This window comes from Bos grunniens, chromosome 6 (genome assembly GCF_055505025.1).
Source record: "Bos grunniens cultivar Pamir isolate PY7600 chromosome 6, Bosgru_T2T1.0, whole genome shotgun sequence".
In the NCBI taxonomy this organism is placed as follows: domain Eukaryota; kingdom Metazoa; phylum Chordata; class Mammalia; order Artiodactyla; family Bovidae; genus Bos; species Bos grunniens.
In genome coordinates, this window is record NC_141170.1 from 95,494,352 (window position 1) to 95,521,345 (window position 26,994).

A 26,994-nucleotide genomic window follows, 5' to 3' on the forward strand; every position below is an offset into this window, starting at 1 on the left:
TCCAGCACCACAGTTCAAAAGCATCAATTCTTCAGTGCTCAGCTTTCTTTATGGTCCAACACTCACATCTATACATAACTACTGGAAAAACCATAGCTTTGATTAGATGAACCTTTGTCAGTAATGTCTCTGCTTTTTAATATGCTGCCTAGGTTGCTCATGGCTACAGTCAGCATCTGCAGTGATTTTGGAGCCCCCCAAAATAAAGTCTGTCAGTGTTTCCACTGTTTCCCCATCTTTTTGCCATGAAGCGATGGGGCCGGATGCCATAATCTTCATTTTTTGAATGTTGAGTTTTAGGCCAACTTCTTCTCTTTCCTCATTCACTTTCATCAAGAGGCTCTTTTGTTCCTCTTTGCTTTCTGCCATAAGGGTGGTGTCATCTGCATATCTGAAGTTATTGATTTTTCACCCGGCAATTTTGATTCCAGCTTGTGCTTCATCCAGCCCAGTATTTCCCATGATGTACTTTGCGTATAAGTTAAATAGGAAGGGTGACAACATATATCCTTGACATACTCCTTTGCCTATTTGGAACCAGTCTGTTGTTCCACGTCCAGTTTTTCCAGTTGCTTCTTGTCATGCATAGAGATTTCTCAGGAGGCAGGTAAGGTGGTCTGGTATTCCCATCTTTTTAAGAATTTTCCACAGTTCATTGTGAGCCACACAGTCAGAGGATTTGGCGTAGTCAATAAAGCAGAAGTCCCTGTTTTTCGGAAACTCTCTTGCTTTTTCTATGATCCAATGGATGTTGGCAATTTGATCTCTGGTTCCTCTGCCTTTTCTAAATCCAGCTTGAGTATCTGCAAGTTCATGGTTCTCGTACTGTTGAAGCCTGGTTTGGAAAATTTTGAGCATTACTTTGCTAGCATGTGAGATAAGTGCAATTGTGCAATAATTTGAACATTCTTGGCATTGCCTTTCTTTGGGATTGGAATGAAAACTGACCTTTTCCAGTCCTGTGGCCACTGCTGAATTTTTCGGATTTTCTGGCATATTGAGTACAGTACTTTCACAGCATCATCATTTAGGGTTTGAAATAGCTCAACTGGAATTCCATTACCTCCACTAGCTTTGTTTGTAGTGATGCTTCCTAAGGCCCACTTGACTTCACATTCCAGGATGTCTGGCTCTAGGTGAGTGATCACACCACCATCTTTATCTGGATTATGAAGATCTTTTTTGTACAGTTCTTCTGTGTATTCTTGCCACCTCTTCTTAATATCTGTGTTTCTGTCAGGTCCATACTATTTCTGTCCTTTATCGATCCCATCTTTGCATGAAATGTTCCCTTGGTATCTCTAATTTTCTTGAGGAGTTCTCTAGTCTTTCCCATTCTATTGTTTTCCTCTATTTCTTTGCATTGATCACTGAGGAAGGCTTTCTTGCCTCTCCTTGCTATTCTTTGGGACTCTGCATTCAAATGGGTATATCTTTCCTTTTCTCCTTTGCCTTTAGCTTCTCTTCTTTTCTCAGCTATTTGTAAGGCCTCCTCAGACTACCATTTTGCCTTTTTGCATTTTTTTTTCTTGGGGATGGTCTTGCTCACTGCTTCCTGTACAATGTCACAAACCTCCATACATAGTTCTTCAGGCACTCTGTATATCAGATATAATCCTTGGGATCTCATACCCTCCTAGGAACCTCAAGAACTGTTAGTTTTCCAAATTCTACTGTTACTCTATTTTGTGTTTCCTCTATTATTTCTTAGTTTACTAATTCTATTACCTATTTTTTCCTATTATATGCTAGATAAGGATTTCAATCTATTAGCCTTTGAGAGTCTTTCCTTATTCCCCAGTGTATTTAAATCACAACTTGAAGCTAAACCATTAGACATATTTTACATTATTATGATTGTTTAGTCCATTTGAGGCTGCTTTAATACAATACCATAGATATGGTGGCCTGAACAACGAACATTTATTTCTCATAGTTCTGGAAGCTAGAAGTCCAAAGTCAGGGCACCAGCAGGTCAAATCCTGGTGAGGTCCCTCTGCTGAGTTACAGATTGCTGATGTCTTTCTGTGATCTCACATGGCACAAGGGACAAGGCTCCCTGGAGCCTCCTTTATAAGTGCTCTAATTTCATTCATGAGGGCTGCATTCTCATGACCTCATCACCTCCTATTGGTCCACCTTCTAATTCCATCACACTGAGGGCTATCGTTTTAATATATGACTGTAGGGGAGGACATAAATATTCAGTTCATAACAATGATTATATGTACATTTATACTATTAATCCAAATAGTACATAATGACCCTGGTTTCTTTTTTGTTTTGTTTTGCTGTGTTTTTCTGCTATTTATTTTACTTCTTTTGTAGTTTGCATGTAAAAGATTGTAATATATCTATCTTTAATTTTTTTCAAAATGTCCAATCAGAATTTTCAAACCATCAGCATTTTTCCTCAAATTTTCAAATATATGATACAATCTTACAATTGTTTTATTTTCTTTGGATCTCCCTCCTGAAATGCTCCATTCTTCTATTATAAGTCCCTATGCCTCTCAAACAGCTGCCATCCTGAAACTATTTCTTTTTCTCTTGGTATTTTAATTTACATTTTTATTGTAATATAACTTACATTTCCAGTCTAAGATATATAGATGAATAGATTTTTATGTAAGTGTACTTTGTGTAACAACCACTCAGATCAAGATATAGAACATTTTCAGAACCCCAGCATGTTCCTTCTTATCCGCTTCCATTCATTAATCCTATCTCAAATGTTTTGATCTGTATCACGGTGGGTTTGTTTTTTTTTTCTGTTTTTTAACTTCAGATAAACACTGTCATTCAGTATATACTTGTTTTTTCTTTCACTCAACATTACGTCTTTGGATTCATCCATTTGCATTAGCAGTGATTCATTTTTATTGCTGTACAATATTCTATAGTATGAAGATACTATAAAATATTTTTGTAAGAGCTGTCTTATAATTTATCATAATGTGGCCTTGAAACTACTCTGTAAAAAATATATCAACCCAATATTTTTCTCCTCCTGGATGACTTGCTTTTCTTTCCTGGATATATGAAGAGGTTTTATAATAATAGTTAAACCAAGAGAAATTTAATCAAGATATGTTTTCTCTAACAATTTTTCCATGAAATTTCTTTTTCTTCTATATTTTAAAGATTTTTAAACTATATTTAAATTTTTTAATATGTCCTTTGTTCTCTTCTATTTCAGGTTTTTGGAGTATCTTTATGTTCATTCAATGTTTTCCTTTTTTGGCTCTTATCCATATATATCGGATTTTTCATCAATTCTTTAATTTTGTTCTCTATTTTTGTGTTTACTATGAAAATATAAAGCTTTACTTTGAGGCCAGAGATAAAATATTATCTATGTCTAATCTAGTCAGCGCTTTTTCTGATTTATTTTCTGAGCAATGGTACTGCTTTGGCTTTTGATCTTTTTATCTATTTATTATACCCTTTCAAATGATTCTTTTAAAAATATCAAATCAACTTGTTTTTGACCTTAGGTTTTATTTAATTAATTTTTAATACTCTGAAGAACTTTTCTTGTGTTTTTCTTCCCTGCTTATCATTTCTCCTAGTTTTTTCATGTGCTGCTTTCATTATTATGATGACCATATTATTATTGTTCATATGGTTGCCATCATCTCTTTCAATAACTACGAGTTTGTATTGCTAATCCTTTTATCTTGCTCATGATTCTCTTAGCTCAGTTTAGACTTTCTATTTGCTTAATACTGTCTGGGTAAATTATCCTTAAGCTCTCTTCCCTACTGGCTACTTTTTATTTTTCCATGCAAGCTATAGTTTGAGAGAGAATATCTATATTCCAGTCAGTTGTTACGGCGTGAGAGAAAAGAGGAGAAGGAAGATCTGTCCAATGTGAGAGTCACATTGGAGGTAGTGGATTATAGTCTCTAATGAGACCTTTTCTGCAAGACCCCTCCCAGTGCTCAGGGATGCTCTTGATTTCCTGTGCACTTTGACTGGCTTCACTGCCTCACCTTGAGTCCCGACTTCTTCAGGATTCAGCCTTTCTTGCTTCTGCGGATGTCCCTGACCAGTTTCCAATTAGGGGAGAGATTCATGACCACCCTGACAGTTTGGTGGTTTATAAGTTTTTCCATCAGTTCTGGTTTTAGGGTAGGAGATAGATAGGACTAGCATTGCCTCACTAGAACCTCCTATTTATTTCATCAACATTAATGTTTTAGTTTCTGACATAATATTCCCTTTGTTTTTTATTATTGAATTTTTTTCTTTAATTTTTTTATTTTATTAGTTTTCTGGGCATGCAAATTCTATACTCTGCCTTGATGTACCCATCTTTACCTGGAAGAAGTATTTTCAAGTCCTCCAACATATATTCTCTTATTTCTTTTCAGAATAATCTGATTCATGAGGTAGGGCTTATTAAAAAAAAAAAAAAAACAACCTTCATTTAGTTGATGAAGAAACAATGACTGAAAGGAATTAAGTAGGTAAATCTAGTTAAAATTACATGGTTACCGGTAGAGCCATGCTTGGTAGCCCAGCGTCCCTAATCCCCCAGAACAGTCTTTTCATTCTATCTCAAGGCCTCTCATTTACTTCAGTTGAGCTTCCTAGGTTCACGCTTGTGCAGTGAGGACAGTGTACACTTGCACAAAGCATGAACTCTGTGTTGCATCTGAAGAATTATTTTAATCCCATAGGGTTACTTTGGGGATACTACAAATCATATTATTGCTCTCTAGTATAAACAAATTAAGGGGTTCCCAGGTGGCACTAGTGGTAAAGAACCTGCCTGACAATGCAGGAAATTAAGAGATGCAGGTTGAAACCCAGGGTTGGGAAGAGCCCCTGGAGGAGGGCATGGCAACTCACTCTAGTGTTCTTGCCTGGAGAATCCCATGGACAGAGAAGCCTGGTGGGCTGTGGTCCATAGGGTCGCAAAGAGTTGGATGCGACTGAAGCGACTTTGCATGCACACACATGAGCAAATTAACATATTCCATAAGAAGTACGTTTAATTCTTCAAGAACTGATAATATCATCTGCTTTTAGCCTGTCGATATAAGAAAAGTAATACATTATTTTCTCTTTTCCAGAAAATGCAAAAGACATCATCATGATATATGAAGGAGATGCTGAGGAATGGGCTCTGTACTTGAGCGAAGTTTTCTCACATGTTGTGAAAACGGAAGCAACCCTTTTATATTGCTTGGAGAATTGCTCTCTTCGGGATTTGGAATTGCTGGATTTAAGCTCCTACAAGTGTAAACTTTTGATATTATCAAATAGCCTGCTTGAAAACCTATCTCCAAAGAAAGGTCAATTTCTGAAAAACATACTTCATTCACCAGAAAGTGTGGTCACTCTGCTGTGTGGGATGAAGAGTTCAGATCAACTCTACAAATTATTGAATATCTCTAGAAGCAGATGGGAGATCTCAACTGAGCAGGAGCCTGAAGAATACATCTCTGTAATTGAGAGTATCATATTCGGAGGTAGCATTGCCAAATCTTATTTGTTTGTTTTTGTTTGTTTATTTTTTTAATTAAAACTTTGAAAGTTTTTTTTGAACCAGTGAATATTTGACAGTGGAACTGAAGAAAAGAAAAAGGAAATCCAACTTTATTTAACAGTATATTATACTTTCCTCAAAATTCATGAAGATTCTTAATTTTAGCTTTATTTCAGACAATGTTTATCAGTGGTTCAAAAAATGGTTTATAAACATATTCCTTAGGGCAGCTTGCCGGAGATCATACTTTGTAGAACAATATGCTAGGTTATATGTTAGTTTTTGTTTTAGTTTTCCTTTTTCTTATTTTTGGGAGGGGGGCTTTTTTCCGCAAGACATAGATTCAATATTATTCTTATTTCAGGCATAATGTCTTGGCTTCTGTCTTTAAATGTTTGCTCTATCTTATTAATATGATTTTCTTTTTCAGAAATTCCTTTTATATGTGTTTGATTTATTTTATCTTAATATACAGTTTCTAATTCCTTTTGATTCTTTATTAATATCAGTTTATTAATACTTAGCTTGTATTCATCATTTCAGTCCTTGCTACATTCTTATATTTTCTGTACTCTCTCTTCCCCTATATTATTTCAAATTTTGTCTTCATTTTTATATTGCTTTACTTCTTTCATTTTAACCTTTGGTTGAACACAGGAAGTTTGCAATGAATTTCTTGTTCTTCTTCTGAACAGCTTGATTTCTCCATTGTATAATAGGGTGATCATAATTTATTACATTTTAAAAATTCATGGAAAAATGCTTGGTCACAATTTTATACTTTTATGGCAATGAGATTTTAGTATGTGATTCTTTATGTGCAGTTGGTTTGCTCTTTCTCTCCTGGTTACCTTCATGTGGATCCTGTGCTGGACCAGTTTTTCTTTTGTGTCACTGAATACAGTGAGTTTTTCCTTGGTCTAGCCAAGGGAGACAGAGAATGTGGGTTTTGTTGTTTGTTCTTCCCCACCCCCACAATGAAAGACTTTACTTTGTTTTCACAAGGCAGAGACTGCTTTCCACAGATTTGTCTTTTCTGTATGAGTTCTTCATTTAGCCTCACCTTTTCTGCTTTTTGGAACCAAAGCACTTCCACCTGAAACTGTTGCATCGTGCCTACAATATAGAAAGGCATGACCTCTAGACTTAGAGAAAGCTATGCTTGTTAGCTCTTTTTGAAATCTGATTTTGGAACCATTCTATTGACCTGGAGGTCTAAGAGGTCACTGTTTGCTCTTTTCAGAGAATAGGACATTTGCATAATTGTTTCTCATTCTCTATGTTTCGGGATGATTTGCAGTAATAAAAAAGGGAAAATGTTGACCCTATGCTATGATTTTCAAACTGGCAGTCCTCTAATATCTAATAATCTGTTACTTTTAATTTTTGTTTAGTATTCCCCAAGTACCTTTTGTATTTTTAGTTGAAAAGGAAAAATGTTGCAATTGGAAATGATAAAACATTTATTACAGTAAAATACACATAAGAACATAAGATGCAAGTAAGTTTATGCTCATTGTCTCCTCTGATACAGAGGAACACTAAAAATTTGTGGCAAAATTTTGAGTGGTTTTCCACATCCATTATTTTTACTTCCTTGAAGAATTCAAATTGTATTGGCCACTTAACTATGATATCACTATTGTGTAAAAATATCTGGGCATATCTTATTGTTGTTTTGATTGTTTTGTTTTATGATGAGTACCGTTGAGTGGCTATGTCAACTATATTTTCAAATTGTATTCCCATTGATATTTGATAGGAAAAAATTCTTATAGCTATGGACAACATAGGACTATTTTTGAAGACATTGTTAGCTCTCATCTTCCCATATTCAGTTTTTACACTGATTTCTTATAATAGCTTCAGTTGAGTTCAGTTGCTCAGTTGTGTCCGACTCTTTGCAACCCCATGAACTGCAGAATGCCAGGCCTCCCTGTCCATCACCAACTCCCGGAGTTCACTCAAACTCATGTCCATTGAGTTGGTGATGCCATCCAACCATCTCATCCTCTGTCGTCCCCTTCTCCTCCTGCCCTCAATCTTTCCCAGCATCAGGGTCTTTTCAAATGAGTCAGCTCTTTGCATCAGGTGGCCAAAGTATTGGAGTTTCAGCTTCAACATCAGTCCTTCCAATGAACACCTAGGACTGATCTCCAGGATGGACTGGTTGGCTCTCCTTGCAGTCCAAGGGACTCTCAAGAGTCTTCTCAACACCACAGTTCAAAAGCATCAATTCTTTGGTGCTCAGCTTTCTTTATGGTCCAACTCTCACATCCATACATGACTACTGGAAAAACCATAGCCTTGACTAGATGGACCTTTGTTAACAAAGTAATGTCTCTGCTTTTTAATATGCTGTCTAGGTTGGTCATAACTTTCCTTCCAAGGAGTAAGTGTCTTTTAATTTCATGGCTGCAATAACCATCTGCAGTGATTTTGGAGCCCAAAAGAAATAAAGTCAGCCACTGTTTCCACTGTTTCCCCATCTATTTCCCATGAAGTGATGGGGCCAGATGCCATGATCTTCATTGTCTGAATGTTGAGCTTTAAGCCAACTTTTTCACTCTCCTCTTTCACTTTCATCAAGAGCCTTTTTAGTTCCTCTTCACTTTCTGCCATAAGGGTGGTGTCATCTGCATATCTGAGGTTACTGATATTTCTCCCAGCAATCTTGATTCCAGCTTGTGCTTCTTCCAGCCCAGCATTTCTCATGATGTACTCTGCATAGAAGTTAAATAAGCAGGGTGACAATATACAGCCTTGACGTACTCCTTTTCCTATTTGAAACCAGTCTGTTGTTCCATGTCACATTCTATAATAGCTTAGATGTACCTAAAAAATAGTAAATATAATAATATTGTGTGAAAAAAAAATTCAAAGATAAATTTGTCTGAAACTGTAAGCATGCAATCAAAATACAGATCGATAAGCAATTGGCTAACCATGCCTAAAATAACTTTATGTGTTGGTTGAGTCACTTGAAAAAATTGGTATTCATTGCTATGGTCTATGCAATAATAATTTGTTTTAGTAAACCACTTGAATGTTGTGCTAAATTATTTTTGTTATCTGTTGCCATTTGTGTTGAATACATAAAGTCTGTTTTTTTTTAAAATGGGTAATTAGTATGAAAGATGTGGAATTCAATTTTAGTGTCCTTTTTCTATTTCCCTTCTATGCCACAGAGAATTATACAGGAAGAGAGGAAACTTATTATTCAGGGACATTATATGATAAAGAGAATAATAAAAAAGCCAGAAAAGTCTTGGAAATAATTACATGTTCTAATATATTCACAAAAGAAAGACAAATCAGAGGAAATTTTATAAAACTTAATGAATGAGAAAGATATTTTATAGTTAATCAAGACTCTGGAAAACTTTTCTTGTTAAAATTATGAAAAAATATACAGTAATTCATGTTCAATATGAGTGTTTTATTTCTATTTAACAAATGAAGAAATATCATTAATATTTCTTCATTTGTTAAATTGAAGAGACAATATAATTAAAGAGACAATTACCTGTCTCTTTAATTCACCAACTGGGAATAATACAAACCTGTGTATGTTTTCCACCTTTCTGTATGTGGTATAACCAATTTGACCATATGTTTTCCCTTTTCTGTCTTCTTAGTGAGTGAAGTCACTCAGTCGTGTCTGACTCTTTGCGACCCCATGGACTGTAGCCTACCAGGCTCCTCTGTCCATGGGATTTTCCAAGCAATAATCCTGGAGTGGATTGCCATTTCCTTCTCCAGGGGATCTTCCCAAACCAGGGATCGAACCCGGGTCTCCCACATTGTAGACAGACACTTTACCGTCTGAGTTTGTTTATTTTTGGATCTTTACCTTGTTTTCTCCTTCTAATCTTTTCACATGTATAGGTTTCATACAGCATAGTTTATATGTAATATGAATTATCTGATCTCAAATCTGTATAAAATCAACTAACATTTCTGAGTATTATTATTATGTATTTTGCTGCTTATGAATCCTTCCCTTAAAAGAGTGTGTACCAGTTCCTGTGATCCCAGCTCATCCACTGGGTCACCTTCCTCTCTTTCTCTTTCTTCTTATATCTTTTAAGCATTCTGGCCTGTTATCAACAGTTGAGTCAGCTCTCTCTAACCTTTATCATATTTTATATTTATATGAAAATATGATGTTCATATTTATTTCATATTTATCGTACTTTCTTCATTGTTGAATTGTAGATGTAATAGTACTGGGAGAGCTGCTAATACTTTCATGAACAACTTTAACATTTTGATTTGTCTTCATATTACCAAACCAAGGATTTCAAATATTTAACTTTGATGATGTAAAATAGGAATCATTAAATTATGAACAGCAGTGTAACAGTAGAGTTGTTGGAGAAACAAAATAGGAAAAATAACAATGCCACAGTGCATTGAAATAAATCATACAGAAGCATGTTTTCTTTCCTGTCATCTGAGCTGTGTATTGCTGTAAAAGCTCTAATTTGTTGGTCAGTGAGGTCTCATGGCCTTCAGATGAAGTCCATCCATTTTACATGGCCTTCCAGCTCCTCAAAAGCATGGCACCAACACAGATTTTCCAGAGAAGGCAATGGCACACCACTCCAGTACTCTTGTCTGGAAAATCCCATGGAGGAGCCTGGTGGGCTGCAGTTCATGGGGTCGCTAACAGTCGGACACGACTGAGCAACTTCACTTTCACTTTTCACTTTCATGCATTGGAGAAGGAAATGGCAACCCACTCCAGTGTTCTTGCCTGGAGAATCCCAGGGACGGAGGAGCCTGCTGGGCTGCCATCTTATGGGGTCACACAGAGTCGGACACGACTGAAGCGACTTAGCAGCAGCAGCAGCAGCAACATAGATGTTCAGGCCATTTCTGTCATTACCATTAGTATAAGTATGTGCTGTACACTAGGATAATTGCATCACCTTCCATTGAACACAGTCTCCCATTTCTGTCTTAAAACCATTGCTCCTATGCTGCCTTCTTTATGTGGAGTAACTTTCCCTGTATTTTTGATTGAAATCCTAGCCATCCTTCAAGATTCATTGAAAAGCTGCTTTATTAATGAATTCATCTCAGATCTTTTCTACTTGAAAATATACTCGTTTCTAATTCTATTAAATTTTTATTATTGCTTATTTATAACTCTCTCATTATATTCTTTGTAATTGTTTTGACAATTTCTTCTCATTATTTTCTGTTTCAAAAATGTAATGCTGCTTTCTTTCTAAAATATTTCAGCATTTTGAATATCGAAAAAAATAGTAGAAGAATACAAATTGTGTTTCTAAGTTTATAAATGTTTACTGGTACAGTCGAGTTTCACTTTGTTAATGATGAAAGGGTTTATTGTGGTATTTCTGTCAAGATTACAAAATTGAAATTTGAAAGAGTAAAGATGGCAGTGTAGGAGAATCCCACATTTACCTTTTCCCATGGATTAAGCACATCTATTAATACAACTATATTTGGAATAGTTCCCTAAGAAAGGGACCTGAAAACTGGATGAACAACAAACGGTAAAAGAACCGTACGGTTGGCTCAACAGGGAATATGTCCAAGAAAACTATAGAACTGTAGGAAATAGAAACCTGCTCATAAAGGGCTCCCACACAACACACTTGATATGAAAACCGGTGCAGAAATACCAGATTGAAAAGCATATGGTCCACAGGAGAGGGGACCCACTTACTAATCTTAAAGCATCTGAAGCATCTGCCAGGGAGGCAGGAACCAGTTGAGATGCTCCCCAGAGACTAAGACACTGGCGGGAGATGTTTTTGTGTGGGGGTGGTCTCAGGCTACTTTCCTAATGCTGTCACTGGTACTTGTCATGTTTTAATCCTCCCTCCAATCTGTCACCACAGCGGGCATACCCTACTGAGAGCCACACCTACTCCTGTGCCTCAGCTGAACCTTGAAGCCAGGCCAGAGCTATCTCTGCCCACCAGTGTGCTATGGCAGTTGGGCTGTGCCACAGCAAGACTTAGTAGATATATATATATATTGAACATTCCGTTCAAAAGCATCAGAATTGACATTTTTTTCAAGAGCACATAAACAGTCTCAAGAATAGATTACATGTTAGGTCATAAAGTTTCTATGTTAAAGTAGAATGGAATCATATTAAGCATCTTCTCCAATCATAATGGTAGGAAACTAGAAATCAATCATAAGAAAAAATTAAAAAAAAAACACAAAAACGTAGACCATAAACAACATGCTATTGAACAATTAATAGGTCATCAAAGATATCAGAGGAGATTATGGCATGTCTCCTAGAGATAAATAAAAACATAAATAGAATATATCAAAATCCATGGGGTGCAGCAAAAATGCTTCTAAGAAGGAAGTCCACAGCAATATAGGCCTACATCAGGAAGCAAGAAGTATCCCCAATAAACAATCTAACTTTACAAAAGGAATAAGAAAAAATAGCAAATAAAACCCAAAATTAGTAGAAGGAAGAAAATAATATCAGAGAAATGTATTAGAGACAAAAAACAATAGAAAATATCAATGAAACTAAGAATTAGTTCTTTGAAATAATAAGCAAAATCAACAAATATTAGATAGACTAACCAGGAAAGAGAGAAAGAACTCATATAAATAAAGTCAGAAATGAAAGAGAAGTTAGAAGATCCACAAAGGATCCACAAAGATCATGAGGCTACCACAGTTATATGCCAACAAATTGAACAACACAAAAGAAATGGATAAAGTACTAGAAACATGCAATCTTTCAAGACTAAATCAGAAGGAAATAGAAAATCTAAGTAGACTGATTATTAGTAAGGAAGTTGAAACTATATAAAAAAACCCAGGACCAATATGTTTCACCAAAGTCACCAATACTGATGAATTGTGTAAAACCTTCAAAGAAGATTTAGCACCTATCCATTTTGAACTCTTCTAAAAATTTTTAGGGACAGGAAACATTCAAAAGACAATTAACAAAGCCAGCATTACCCTGACACCAAAACCAGACAATGACACCACAAAAAAAGAGAAAATTACAGGCCAACATCCGTAATGAATATGGATGCAAAAATCATCAACAAAACATTAGCAAAATTAATCCAGCAATACACTAAAAGGATGATACATCATGATCGAGAGGGATTTATTCCAGAAATGCAAAGATGGTCCAATATCTGTCTGGTCCAACATCTAAATTATCCAACATGACACATAATATTAACAAAATGAAGGATAAAATTTATATGATCATTTCAATAGGTGCATAAAAACCATTTGACAAAGTTCAAAATATATTTATGATAAAAATTCTAAACCAAGTGGGTTGAGAGAAAGCATACCTCAATATAATAAAGGTCATACATGATAAACGTTCAGTAGCATCACACTCAACAGTGAAGAGCAAGCTAAATATGCCTCTCTTGCCACTTTTATTCAACACAGTTTTGGAAATTCTAGCCTCAGATTTAGGAGAAGGCAATGGCACCCCACTCCAGTACTCTTGCCTGGAAAATCCCATGGATGGAGGAGCCTGGTGGGCTGCAGTCCATGGGGTCACTAAGAGTCGGACACGACTGAGCGACTTCACTTTCACTTTTCACTTTCATGCATTGGAGAAGGAAATGGCAACCCACTCCAGTGTTCTTGCCTGGAGAATCCCAGGGACGGGGGAGCCTGGTGGGCTGCCGTCTATGGGGTTGCACAGAGTCGAACATGACTAAAGTGACTTAGCATAGCCTCAGATTTAGGCAAGAAAAAGAAAAGTTGTTCAAATAAGAAAGGGAGAAGTAAAACTGTCACCATTTGCTGATCACATAATGCTGTATGTAGAAAACCCTAATAAGTCCACCAAAAAACTGCTAGAACTAATTAATTAATTTGGTAAATTTTCAAGATATGAAATCAACATACATATATCTGTGGTGTTTCTATACACTAATAAAGAAATATCAGAAAGAAAAATTAATAAAACCATCCCATTTACAATTTCATCATAAGAATAAAATACTCAATATTTTAAATTTAACCAAGGAGGTGAAAGACCTGTACACTGAAAACTGTAAGACACTAATGAAGGAAATTAAGGAGACACAAATATATGAAACTATGTTCTTTACTTACGGATTGAAATAATTAATTTTGTAAAAATGTCTGTACTACCCAAAGCAATCTACAGATGCATTACCATCCCTATCAAAATACCAAATGATATATTTCACATAATTCTAAAATTTGAATGGCACTGCTAAACATTGCAGAGAGTTCAAACAATATTGAGAAAGAAAAACAAAGCTAGACATATTACACTGGCTGACATCAAACTATATTACAAAGCTCTAATAATAAAGTCAGTGTGGTTCTGGCTCAAAATAGGCACAGATCAATTAAACAGAACTGAGACCTCAGAAATAAACCTACATGTATATGGACAGTTAATTTTTGATAAGGAGCAAAGAGCATACAATGGAGAAAGGATAGGTGGTTCTGTGGTGAAGAATACACCTGCCAATGTAGGAGACACGGGTTTGATCCCTGAGTTGGGAAGATCCTCTGGAGTAGGAACTGGCAACCCACTCCAGTATTTTTGCCTGGTAAAATCCAATGGACAGAGAAGCCTAGATACAGTCCGTGGTGTCACATGGTGTCACAAAGAGTCAGACACAGCCTAGTGACGGAGCACACAGGTAGTAGATAGCAGCATTGCACAATGTTCAGTTCTCAGAACTTTAAATTGTGAGATGATAAGCAAGAGAACATCCCTGTTAGGAAATATTTAGGAGTAATGGGGTGTGATGTCAACTGGCATGCATATGCACAACACAGACATACACATAGAGAGATACATCTATTTACAAAGATCTGTGTGTGTGTGTGTGTGTATGATTATTGGCTAAATATCCTTAGTTATCTCCTATACATATCTGTGGTTCTAAGAGATGAACAAAAGCAAAGTAAGCACATTCTAAGAGATGAACAAAAGTAAGCACAGTCTAAGAGATGAATAGAAAGCAAAGTAAACTGATAGTTGTGCATCTTTGAGAGGTGGTGGCTTTTGAAGGACATAGTTCAGTGCATGCACTGTGAAGCTAGACCTAATTACCCTGTAGGCAGCATTCTTGGAGCTTCCACATGTCTATTTTGTATGTAACAATATAGCATTTTACTGCCACTCTTACTGTGGGATGGGGTTGGGGAAGTCATCGGGCATGAAGAGTTGTGTTTCCTCTGTATTGTTTACTGACTTTTTTCTTCTACATAATGTTTTAGCCCTTTATGTCAAATACCATGTCATATGTCTTATACTCTGGTTTGTTGTATGCTGTGTCTCTTAGAAAAATTGAGTACTTCAAAACCATAAAATGATGTTTAGGTATAATAAACTCATGTTGAGTTTCTCCCCCAGATTTTCTGTGTAAGGTAAATGTTTAAAGGGGAAACTTACTGTTGTCAATTAAGCTGATATTGCTGCTGCTGCTGCTGCTGCTGCTAAGTCACTTCAGTCATGTCTGACTCTGTGCGACCCCATAGACGGCAGCCCACTAGGCTCCCCCGTCTCTAGGATTCTCCAGGCAAGAACACTGGAGTGGGTTGCCATTTCCTTCTCCCATGCATGAAAGTGAAAAGTGAAAGTGAAAGTGAAGTTGCTCAGTCGTGTCCGACTCTTAGCGACCCCATGGACTACAGCCTACCAGGCTCCTCCGTCCATGGGATTTTCCAGGCAAGAGTACTGGAGCTGATATTAAATAAATGTATTTCCCACAGAAACCCTATTACCTGTCTCTGAGCCCAGGATAGTAGGCATAGGGAAGAGCTGACTTAATACTGTCCACCTGATATTATTGTGATGATTCAATTATTTAATACATTTACAGTGCTTACAAGAGCTCCTGGCAAAGAATCTATGCTCAGTAAACATAAGCTAGTTTTATTACTTTTCTGTGTATTGATTAAATGAGAGGAAGAAAGAAAGGAAGGGAGGGAAGGAGAAACAGAGAGAGGGAAAAAGACAAAAGTAGAGAGGGGAAATAAGGGAGGAGGAGAGGGGAGCCCACATCTGAGAGTTGGGGAGAGAGGCAGGGGCTCTGCTGCCTTCAAATAGAGGCCATGGTGTTATGATTGGGCTAGAAAGAGAGATCAGAGATGTGAATGAAAAGTTCAAGGCTGAAAGAGTGTCAAGGAAAGAAGGGAGTCAAATATCAGGTAAACAGTAAAACATCTATGAGAGGTCAGAGTTCAGGAAACAAGAAAACAGGTGGGAATTGAAGTAGGAAAAAACAGGAAAAGAAGAATTGATTTATGTCACTAAGGCTGATAACAAAAAATAGCTTCATTTATTTTGGAATTTACGCCTACTCCTTGGGTGGCCCCAAGCCAATCAGCAGGTGAGGGCCTGAAGGCTTTGGACTAACTCAGAAAAAAATACCTTCAGGGAATAGAAAGGAGGAGCTCCGAGAGTTTCTGTTTCTGTAGCTTGTCAAACAACAGCGTGATTTTCTCCCTGGATACATGTGGTTATTTGCACAAAGGATAAGTACTCTAAAAGCAAGCAGGAATTCTGTTTTCTCGTGGTTCTAGTTGTTCGTTTTCACAATTTATTGTGTTTCGGCTTTCTCTAATATGATGAATGAATTAGAAGCACAATCCTGATTTCTTAAGTGTTTGTAGTTTTCAAAGTTTATTTATTTATATTTGTTAAGAAGTTCAGTTCAGTTCAGTCGCTCAGTCGTGTCTGACTCTTTGCGACCCCATGAAGCACAGTACGCCAGGCCTCCCTGTCCATCACCAACTCCCGGAGTTCACTCAGACTCATGTCCATCGAGTCGGTGATGCCATCCAGCCATCTCATGCTCTGTCATCCCCTTCTCCTCCTGCCCCCAATCCCTCTCAGCATCAGAGTCTTTTCTAATCAGTCAACTCTTCCCATGAGGTGGCCAACGTACTGGAGTTTCAGCTTTAGCATCAGTCCTTCCAAAGAAATCCCAGGGCTCCTTGCAGTCCAAGGGACTCTCAAGAGTCTTCTCCAACACCACAGTTCAAAAGCATCAATTCTTCAGCTCTCAGCTTTCTTCACAGTCCAACTCTCACATCCATACTTGACCACTGGAAAAACCATAGCCTTGACTAGATGGACCTTTGTTGGTAAAGTAATGTCTCTGCTTTTAAATATGCTATCTAGGTTGGTCATAAATTTTCTTCCAAGGTGTAAGCATCTTTTTATTTCATGGCTGCAGTCACCATCTGCAGTGATTTTGGAGCCCAAAAAAATAAAGTCTGACACTGTTTCCACTGTTTCCCCATCTATTTCCCATGAAGTGATGGGACCAGATGCCGTGATCTTCGTTTTCTGAATGTTGAGCTTTAAGCCAACTTTTTCATTCTCCACTTTCACTTTCATCAAGAGGCTTTTTAGTTCCTCTTCACTTTCTGGCATAAGGGTGGTGTCATCTGCATATCTGAGGTTATTGATATTTGTCCCGGCAATCTTGATTCCAGCTTGTGCTTCTTCCAGCCCAACGTTTCTCATGATGTACTCTGTATAGAAGTTAAATAAGCAGGGTGACAATATACAGCCTTGACGTACTCCTTTTCCTATTTGGAACCAGTCTGTTGTTCCATGTCCAGTTCTAACTGTTGCTTCCTGACTTGCCTATAGGTTTCTCAAGAGGCAGGTCAGGTGGTCTGGTATTCCCATGTCTTTCAGAATTTTCCACAGTTTATTGTGATCCACACAGTCAAAGGCTTTGGACTAGTCAATAAAGCAGAAATAGATGTTTTTCTGGAACTCTCTTGCTTTTTCGAGGATCCAGTGGATGTTGGCAATTTGATCTCTGGTTCCTCTGCCTTTTCTAAAACCAGCTTGAACATCTGGAAGTTCACGGTTCACATATTGCTGAAGCCTGGCTTAGAGAATTTTGAGCATTACTTTACTAGCGTGTGAGATAAGTGCAATTGTGCGGTAGTTGGGGCATTCTTTGGCATTGCCTTTCTTTGGGATTGGAATGAAAACTAACCTTTTCCAGTCCTGTGGCCACTGCTGAGTTTTCCAAATTTGCTGGCCTATTGAGTGTAGCACTTTCACACAGCATCATCTTTCAGGATTTGAAATAGCTCAACTGGAATTCCATTACCTCCACTAGCTTAGTTCGTAGTGATGCTTCCTAAGGCCCACTTGACTTCACATTCCAGGATGTCTGGCTCTAGGTCAATGATCACACCGTCGTGATTATCTTGGTTGTGAAGATCTTTTTTGTAAGAAGTTACAAATGCTAAATTAAATATACTGATTTTATGAAGTTAAAGGGAATCTTTTCAAATTCTTTCATTAAGTGAAGGGAGCCTTCCTACATTGATCCAACTTTGTGTATTAGCAAGAGGAATAAATGCACATCATTATTCTCTGTGGTGCTCTCTCCATCTCTATCAGACTGTTCAGAGTAGTGCAGAGGGGGCAAGCCAGAATGAGAGATACCTGGCTCCTTCTAGTTCCAATGAGTAAAATCTCTGAAAGTAAGTCATGAAAGAACAAGTGGCAGTGGCCATGGAAATAAACATTAAATGAGTTCCCCTGTGGCTAGTCCACTCTTAAGCTTAAGAACCACTGATCGGAACTAATTGTCTACTGAATATAATCTTTATTAATGGATAATTAAGCATCACTCAAAGAATTAGAAATAGTGGCTTTGTGAAATTTAAATCAGTATCTCGCCTATGTTGTTTGAAATAGTTGGAATGCACCTCAATTTATCTATCAATTGTATTGTCCACATATTAATAAATAGTGACTGCAGAGGTTTGGGGTTTTGGTTTTGTTTAATTAATGCAGTTGCAAATGTTGTTCTATGAATATTATTTTGTACAAGTCTGCTGGTCCACAACTTTTAGTTTGGGGCCATATGTCCTGGAAGAAAGTTGTGCTCATAGGATTTATGCATATAAAAGGTAATGCAAATTGTCTCCCCAGGGCAGTTGTACCAACTTACCTGATAGAAATGTAAGTTCTCAGTGGTTCCCCATCCTCTTCAATACTTGGTATACTCAGAGTTTTTAATTTTCAATTTAATGAATGTGAAACTGTATTTCATCATAGATTTAACTTGGATATCCTGGTTACTAATTAGCATTTTCTCATATATTTGCACATGCATATATTCATAGATTTCAATCTCTAATTTTGTTCTATGAAATGCTTCTTCATGTCTTTTACTCATTTTGTCTTTTGGTTTATTGGATACTTTAGGAATATTTGGTTATATAGTTTACAAATATCTCCTTGGAGTTTGAGTTCGGGATTTTTAAGTTTTTAACTTTCTTTTTGATAGTTTTGATAAACAAATTTTTACTGTAGTTAAGTGTATTAGTATTTTTCTTTTAGCTTACTTTTTATTCAGTTCAGTTCATTCGCTCAGTCATGTCCGACTCTTTGCGACCCCATGAATTGCAGCACGCCAGGCCTCCCTGTCCATCACCAACTCCTGGAATTTACTCAAACTCATGTCCATCAAGTCGGTGATGCCATCCAGCCATCTCATCCTCTGTCATCCCCTTCTCCTGCCCTCAATCCCTCCCAGCATCAGAGTCTTTTCCAGTGAGTCAACTCTTCCCATGAGGTGGCCAAAGTATTGGAGTTTCAGCTTTAGCATCATTCCTTCCAAAGAAATCCCAGGACTGATCTCCTTTAGAATGGACTGGCTGGATCTCCTTGCAGTCCAAGGGACTCTCAAGAGTCTTCTCCAACACCACAGTTCAAAAGCATCAATTCTTCGGTGCTCAGCTTTCTTCACAGTCCAACTCTCACATCCATACTTGACCACTGGAAAAACCATAGCCTTGACTAGACGGAACTTTATTGGCAAAGTAATGTCTCTGCTTTTGAATATGTTATCTAGGTTGGTCATAACTTTCCTTCCAAGGAGTAAGCATCTTTTAATTTCATGGCTGCAATCAACATCTGCAGTGATTTTGGAGCCCCCAAAAAAATAAAGTCTGACACTGTTTCCACTGTTTCCCCATCTATTTCCCATGAAGTGATGGGACCAGATGACATGATCTTTGTTTTCTGAATGTTGAGCTTTAAGCCAACTTTTTTACTCTCCTCTTTCACTTTCATCAAGAGGCTTTTTAGTTCCTCTTCACTTTCTGCCATAAGAGTGGTGTCATCTGCATATCTGAGGTTATTGATATTTCTCCCGACAATCTTGATTCCAGCTTGTGCTTCTTCCAGCCCGGCGTTTCTCATGATGTACTCTGCATAGAAGTTAAATAAGCAGGGTGACAATATACAGCCTTGACGTACTCCTTTTCCTATTTGGAACCAGTCTGTTGTTCCATGTCCAGTTCTAACTGTTGCTTCCTGACCTGCATACAGGTTTCTCAAGAGGCAGGTTAGGTGGTCTGTTATTCCCGTCTCTTTCAGAATTTTCCACAGTTTATTGTGATCCACACAGTCAAAGGATTTGGCATGGTCAATAAAGCAGAAATAGATATTTTTCTGGAACTCTCTTGCTTTTTCGATGATCCAGCGGATGTTGGCAATTTGATCTCTGGTTCCTCTGCCTTTTCTAAAACGAGCTGGAACATCTGGAAGTTCATGGTTCACGCATTGCTAAAGCCTGGCTTGGAGAAAAAAAATTTTTTTTTTTTTTTGAGAATTTTGAGCATTACTTTACTAGCGTGTGAGATGAGTACAACTGTGCAGTAATTTGAGCATTCTTTGGCATTACCTTTCTTTATTATATCCTAAGAAATCTTTACCTCTTAGGTCATACAGATATCTTCTGAAAACTGGAAACTTTTGACTTTCTCATTAAATCTGACATCCATCTCCATCTGGAATTAATTCTGTGTGCAATGTGAGGTTGGACGCCAGATTATTTTTTCCATTATGAATTAATTATCTGTTCTCTGAATGTTTCAGTTGAATATATTTAAGGGTTCTGCAGTCATTCAGGTTTTCTATTTGAGTCATTTTTGTTGTTTTATTTTTCTGAGAATTTGCTGATTTCACTGTTTTCAAAGTTTACCATTACAAAATTGTTCATAAAAATCCTTTATTTTTTAGTGTCTGCTCTATATAAAATTGTGTGATCTCTTTATTGCTAAGATCATTTTTTCGATGTTTGTCTCCTTTTGTTTTATATGAATTAATCTTCCCAAAATTTGTCAATTTCATTTTCCTTTCAAAGGAAAGGAAAAATCTTTTAAGTTTAAAAATTATTTTCTATTCTGTATTTTTCTATTTTAATTTTTATATTATACATAATATTTCTTTTTTCTGTTTCATTCTGTTTTAAAAATACTTAGCTCATGAATATGTAATCTTTATATTTTTCCTTTCAACGAAGACATTTAAGGCTATAATTTCTCTTCAAGTACTTATTTATTTATACCCAACAGGTTCTCATAATGCTTTTCATTTTTATGAAAAGTCCCATATGTTTTCTAATCTTATTTTGATTTATTTAAAAGTATTATTAACAGAAGTGAAAGTGAAGTTGCTCAGTTGTGTGTGACTCTTTGTGACCCCATGGACTGTAGCCTACCAGGCTCCTCTGTCCATGGCATTTTCCAGGCAAGGGTACTGGAGTACATTACCATTTCCTTCTCCAGATTATCTTCCCAACCCAGAGACTGAACCGAGGTCTCCCACATTGCAGGTAGGCACTTTACCATCTGAGCCACCAGGGAAGCCAAAAACAGAAATATGAGCTTTAATTTATTAGTACTTTCTGTTAGAGGATAGTTGCATTACAACGTGTTGGTTTCTGCCGTTCAACGTCAACCAGTCATAAGCACACATATGTCCTGTCCTGCTGGAACCTCCCTCCCACTCCCCCTACTCCATCCCACCCCTCTAGGTTGTTCACAGAGCACAGAGTTGAGCTCCCTGTGTTATACAGCAACTTTCTACTAGCTCTTTATTTTACATATGGTAATGTATATATTTCGGTGCTATTCTCTCAATTCATGTCCCCCCTTATCCTTCCCCTTCTGCGTCCACAAGTTTAATTTATCTTCTGTCATTCACTTCTAAATTGAGTCATCAGAGAATGTGGTCTCTATTATTCAGGTAGTTTTAAATTTATTGAGTTCTATTTAGGGTCTTGTATTTGACTAATTTTTTAGAAAAATCCATGTGTGCTCGAAAGGAAAGCTTATCTCTACATTTGGTATGCCATGTAATTTATGGCCATTAGACCAAACTTGTTATCTGTATGGTATAACTTTTTACATTCTTTTATTTTGAGCTATCTTTATATATGTGCTCTATATATACTCAGTGTATATTTCATAAATGGTGCCTGCTGCTAAGTCACTTCAATCGTGTCCGATTCTGTGCGACCCCATAGACGGCAGCCCATCAGGCTCCCCCGTCCCTGGGATTCTCCAGGCAAGAACACTGGAGTGGGTTGCCATTTCCTTCTCCGATGCGTGAAAGTGAAAAGTGAAAGTGAAGTCACTCAGTTGTGTCTGACCCTCAGTGACCCCATGGACTGCAGCCTTCCAGGGTCCTCTGTCCATGGGATTTTCCAGGCAAGAGTACTGGAGTGGGGTGCCATTGTTAGCTGGATTTTAAAAGCTCAGTGTTAGAATCATAGTCTTTTAATATATAATAATAAATTTATATTGATTTTGATATCTGATGCATTTGGATTCAACTTTACCATCTTATTTATTGCTTTCATTTTGTTCCATTTTTTTCATGTTTCTCTTTTCTTTCATCTTTTTTTGCCTGTTTTTGGCTTGAGTCCCTCTCACTTTATTTGCATGCTACTTTATTCTTTCATAATATTCTAGAAATTTATAGATATATACTTAACAAGTAAATTATTAATAATTACTTTTAGCTACTAACAATTATATTTATTATCTTTGCACTGAAAAATAAAAGCACCATTTTCTAATGTTTTAACTGTAATCATCTCCTTTCCAACTTTTCAGGATGATTATTCTTTCTTAGTTTTTCCACATTTTTGATGTTTATAGAATCAATGTTTGTTTAACTTAAACCATTGATTTATAATTTTCTTTGTATGCCATTCTTTGTTGCATCTTAAACTCTCTCCCTATCATTTTTTCCTCCCATGAAGTATATATATCTTTAAAGATTCTCTTTAGTGAGCTCTGTTGGTAATAAACCATCTCAGTTTCAATTTGTGCAAAAATGTCAGATTTGCATCATTGTTGAAGATAGTCACTGGATAGAGAAGTTCAGTTATTTCTTGTCAGTCCTTGAAAATATTATTCTACTGTCATTTCACACCCATTTTGCTGTTGAGAAGTTGGCTACTTAACAGCCATTTGTCTGTTTTCAGTCTATTTTTCTCAATAACCAACTGTTAAGATCTTCTTGTATGAATTTCTTCAGTTTTATACTGATGTGTCTAGATGTTACCTTTTTTATTTCTCCTGTGTGTAATTATTCGAGCTTCTTAGATCTGCGATTTCCTGTCTTTTCATAATCTGATAAAGCATTGATACCTTGAGGGTCTTCTCTCTTCTCTGTTCCTCCAGTTGTCTCCTGCAGCCTGATTAAGCACATGCATGACCTTCTCATTCTCTGTGTGTCTCTTTCAAACCTGCCCTCACTTTGTTCCTCTTGCTTCTTTCTACTTAATTTCTTCAGATTTATCTTTTGGATAACAGATTCTTCAGCTTTTCTCAGCTGCCTTTGAATCTTCATTGAGTTTTTAATTTCAGTTATCAGATGCAATTATATTTTTCATTTCTTAGAGTTCCGTTTGGGTGTTTGACCACAGCCAGGCCCATCTTAATAGTCTTTGATTTCTTTACAATTTCATTTTCTTTTTAAAATGTCTTTAATTATATTGACACTTATTTATATTTTTTCTGAAAATAGTAATATGTGGATTTCTGGCCTTATTCCTTAAGACTTTTGTCCTTTCAATATTTTTTTCACTGTAACTGATGTAACATGGAACTCTATATAACTCCACTGAGGCTTGATTTTAATGTACTTTGCTTAAAAAAAAAGAAAAAAGATTTAAGTCTGCTTCTGCCAGGAAGTTGAATTTGCACCTGGGATTACTTTAAACTAAATTTTTGGCTTGAGGTTTTTTGGCCATTTTTAAGGTCGGCCCTGTGTAGGTCCAACAACCAAGAGAATACTCTTAGTTTAGGAAATCTCAAGAAATAATATTTCTACTTCTCTGTTTCACCCAGAACAAGGCTGAAAAAGAAGATTGAGCATCTCAACTTATGAGAAGATTCCCTTTCTTTGCTCATGCCTTGATTTTATCACCTTTGCAATGAGTATGGTGTTCCTTAGAACCTAGGACCACCAAGGATGGGCAGAAAAACTCAGAGGAAATATGGGTTCCAATGTATTCCCTTAACACTATAAATCTGTGCTTATATATTGCTCTGGCTTCTGAGAAATTTTCTATGTTACATTCAGCCATTCATGTATGAAATATTATTATTATTTGTAGTATTTTAGATTTACTATACAGAGATTGATAGAGATTGAATCTTTAATCTGTTATAGCTCTCTAAATAGATTACTTGAAACACTATTTAAAATTGAAAAAAAAATTAGTTACAAGTATAACAAGGAGTATGAACAATTACAAATTTCAACTAATTAAGATCTCTAGCATGCATCTTGAGACGTGTCCTCCAGGAACCTTTGAATCAAATACCTAAAATTACTTTTTCCTTTGGTTTATGCTTACATGTTTCATTTTCATTGTCCAAATCCACCCATTAAATAAAAAATCTGTAAAGTTTCAGTGAATTGATAGTGAGAAAATTTTAGACATTAAATTTAAGAGGAAAAAATGTTTTTAGTGATTCTAAAATGCTGCAAATAAAAATTCTTTCAAACAATTCCAGTAAAACAGGAAAGTTGTACTTAAATATGTGAGATAGGGATGACTTAGAAACAGTTGAGATTTAATCAGTTTTCAAAATAAACCATACAGGTTTCTTTAACTGAAAAGAAAAAAAAATGACTGTGTTCTACCTTTCCCATCATATGTCAGTTAACAAAGATAATAAGTAGGCACATGTTATTATAGAAAAGATGTCATTTAATTAATTTTCATGTTTTGCTGGCATGTATGATCTATATTAGGTAGTTGAATTCAGAGTCATATCAAAGAAAAAACTAATTTTTATCATGGACTTAAAGATGTAAGAAAACTTGCTGGTTTTTGTTAATAACAATAGCACATTAGAAATAAATTTGTTGTGGCAATTAATTAAATTGAAACATTTGAATTATGGTTCCTTTGCAAATTCCTACCCTGGGGAAACCTTTTGTGGGCACTTCTTTTGTTAGAAGCTATGGTGTTCTGTATTCCCAGTAATAACCCCCCTGGAAAGCATGTCCATATAAACTATGCTTCTATATGCTGGCCTTTGGTCAGATGTGGTTAAGGGAAATGTGGCTCAAAATCTACTTTTGGCTTTACTGGTTTTCTTTCTTCTAATGCCTTCTCCTTCAGTGTAGTGAGTCATAAAGTGGTTCAGACAGAAGAAGCCATATTATGGAATAAATGTACAGCTATAAAAGAATGTTGTAGACAAATCCATAAACTCTTATTTTACAAATAGGTTACATAATTAGTAACAGTGCAGTTCATTACCTCAGTCTACTACAACTTTTCAGTGGTTAATTGCAGTGGTTAGCAAATGTAAACATTTTATAGGGTTTTTGTAGGGTGATTGTTGTTCAGCCATTTAAACATTCCATCCAGATCATTTCTGAACAGCTGTATTATTGCATAGTTGCTTACTAGCTTAGAAAGAAAGACTTTGAGTAACTCTTGTCTAGCCACATATTTTTAACAATGTCTGTTATTCATAAATGTAGTGTCACAAAGATGACTTGAGAAAGGCTCAATTATTTGTTTTCATTTATTTACACTCTCCCATTTAGGGAGTATGGACTCTGAGGCTAGGGCATATCTGTTTCCCTGAGAACACACCATGTAGCTTTGAATGACAATAATTCACTCATCGTTGTTTTTGTGTAAGGAGGCTAGAAACACAGACTGAACTAGATGCACTCTGAATGGCTTTCTCTCGTGGAGTTCGAATCTTACTGCTTGGGACTATTTTCAAATTCCTTTCAATTGTGGTTAACATATAATCAGGCTAGGGTGTTAGAAGGGTTATTCTGGCAGTGTGGTGTACAAGTAACGGCTGCATGACTGGTCAAGAGGATACTGCAGTGGTACAGGAGAGAAATGATAAAGGGCTGAATTAAGGAATTAATGGAGAGATGGATCCAAGAGGACAAATTAGCAAGCTACTTAAAGGATGAAATAATACATCTTAAGGACAAATTGGATGTATGGACATTTCAGCGACAGTAGGAAGGTGAGGGTGTCGCTCAGATTTCTGTCTTTGGAACTTGTGACTCTTCCCAAATGTGGCTTAAAACATTTTCTCTTATGTATAATATGATTATTAAACATTTTGTTCTCAAGAAACTTTATATTCTTAAAAACATTTGATAATCCCAAAGAGCTTTTATGTTAGTTAAATTTATTGACTTTTATTATGTCAGAAATTAAAATGTAGAATTAAGAATCTGATTCATTTTAAAATAGTAAATTCATTCCTGGTAAACATAAATAACATTTCTATGTAAAAGAGATGTATTTTTAAAAACAAAAAATCAGTGAGAGAAGTGGTATTGCTTGACATTCTTGCAAAACTCTAATGTCTAATGTAATAGAAGTCAGTTGGATTATCATGTTGGCTTTGGCAACATACTGTATGTGAAAAAAGTTCTGTCTCTGATTTGTAGTTAGAAAAGAGAGGAGTTACTGTTAATACTACCCTCAAACTTGACAAGTGATAGTTTCTTAAAGCTTAGCTGCAATGTGGCATCTAAAAATATATCAGTAGACTTTTTGTACTCTGCTAAATATACTCAGTTCTTTGGCCTGTCTTGCACTTTTAATGTCTCTTCTATCCATGCATGATTTTATAACATCATACATTGGTCATGTAGAAAATATTGATTTACTTAGATACAGATCTTCTAAGTATTGATGTATTTCATTATAGAGCATCCCCCAATCACATTCATTAATATCACCATTGATCTAATTAGAAAAGTATTATGTATTGGGAAGGTCTCAAGCTCATGGTTTGGATATAAGTTTTTCAATGTTCTATTTTTTGCTCGAAGTACAATTTTTTTTTGCTCAATGTACAAATTTCTAATTGTCAACAAACACTGTCAACGAGTTTTCCTTGAAATGACAAGTTCATTCACTTTCAAGAAAATGTCTGCAGGTGACCAAGTCTGAATAACCATAGTTTATCTGTTAGTTTTTCTTTCAAGTACAACTGTTGTTTCATTGGGAAGTAGGGGGAGCCTATTGCCTATTTTCAGCAGCAAATCAAAGAATTACATGGACACTTGTCCCTGAGATGATTACTAAACTTGAGTATGTAGCAGAAGTGCAGTATACGCATTTTGCCATGTAGAATTTTAAAAAGACAGGTGTTGGGCTTTCTCTTTCTGGCCAAGT

The 26,994-nt window shown here is 36.3% G+C and overlaps 1 protein-coding gene across 2 annotated transcripts in view; it reads left to right on the top strand.

The window, feature by feature from the left end:
* The window catches only part of BANK1 (B cell scaffold protein with ankyrin repeats 1), a 321,586-nt gene that overhangs the window by 36,003 nt on the left and 258,589 nt on the right, over positions 1 to 26,994 (top strand). For both annotated transcript variants that reach the window (XM_086406760.1, XM_086406761.1), the window contains exon 2: positions 5,082 to 5,480. In XM_086406760.1, the coding sequence (XP_086262886.1) occupies positions 5,082 to 5,480 (399 nt within the window). The remainder of the gene's footprint in view (positions 1 to 5,081; positions 5,481 to 26,994) is intronic.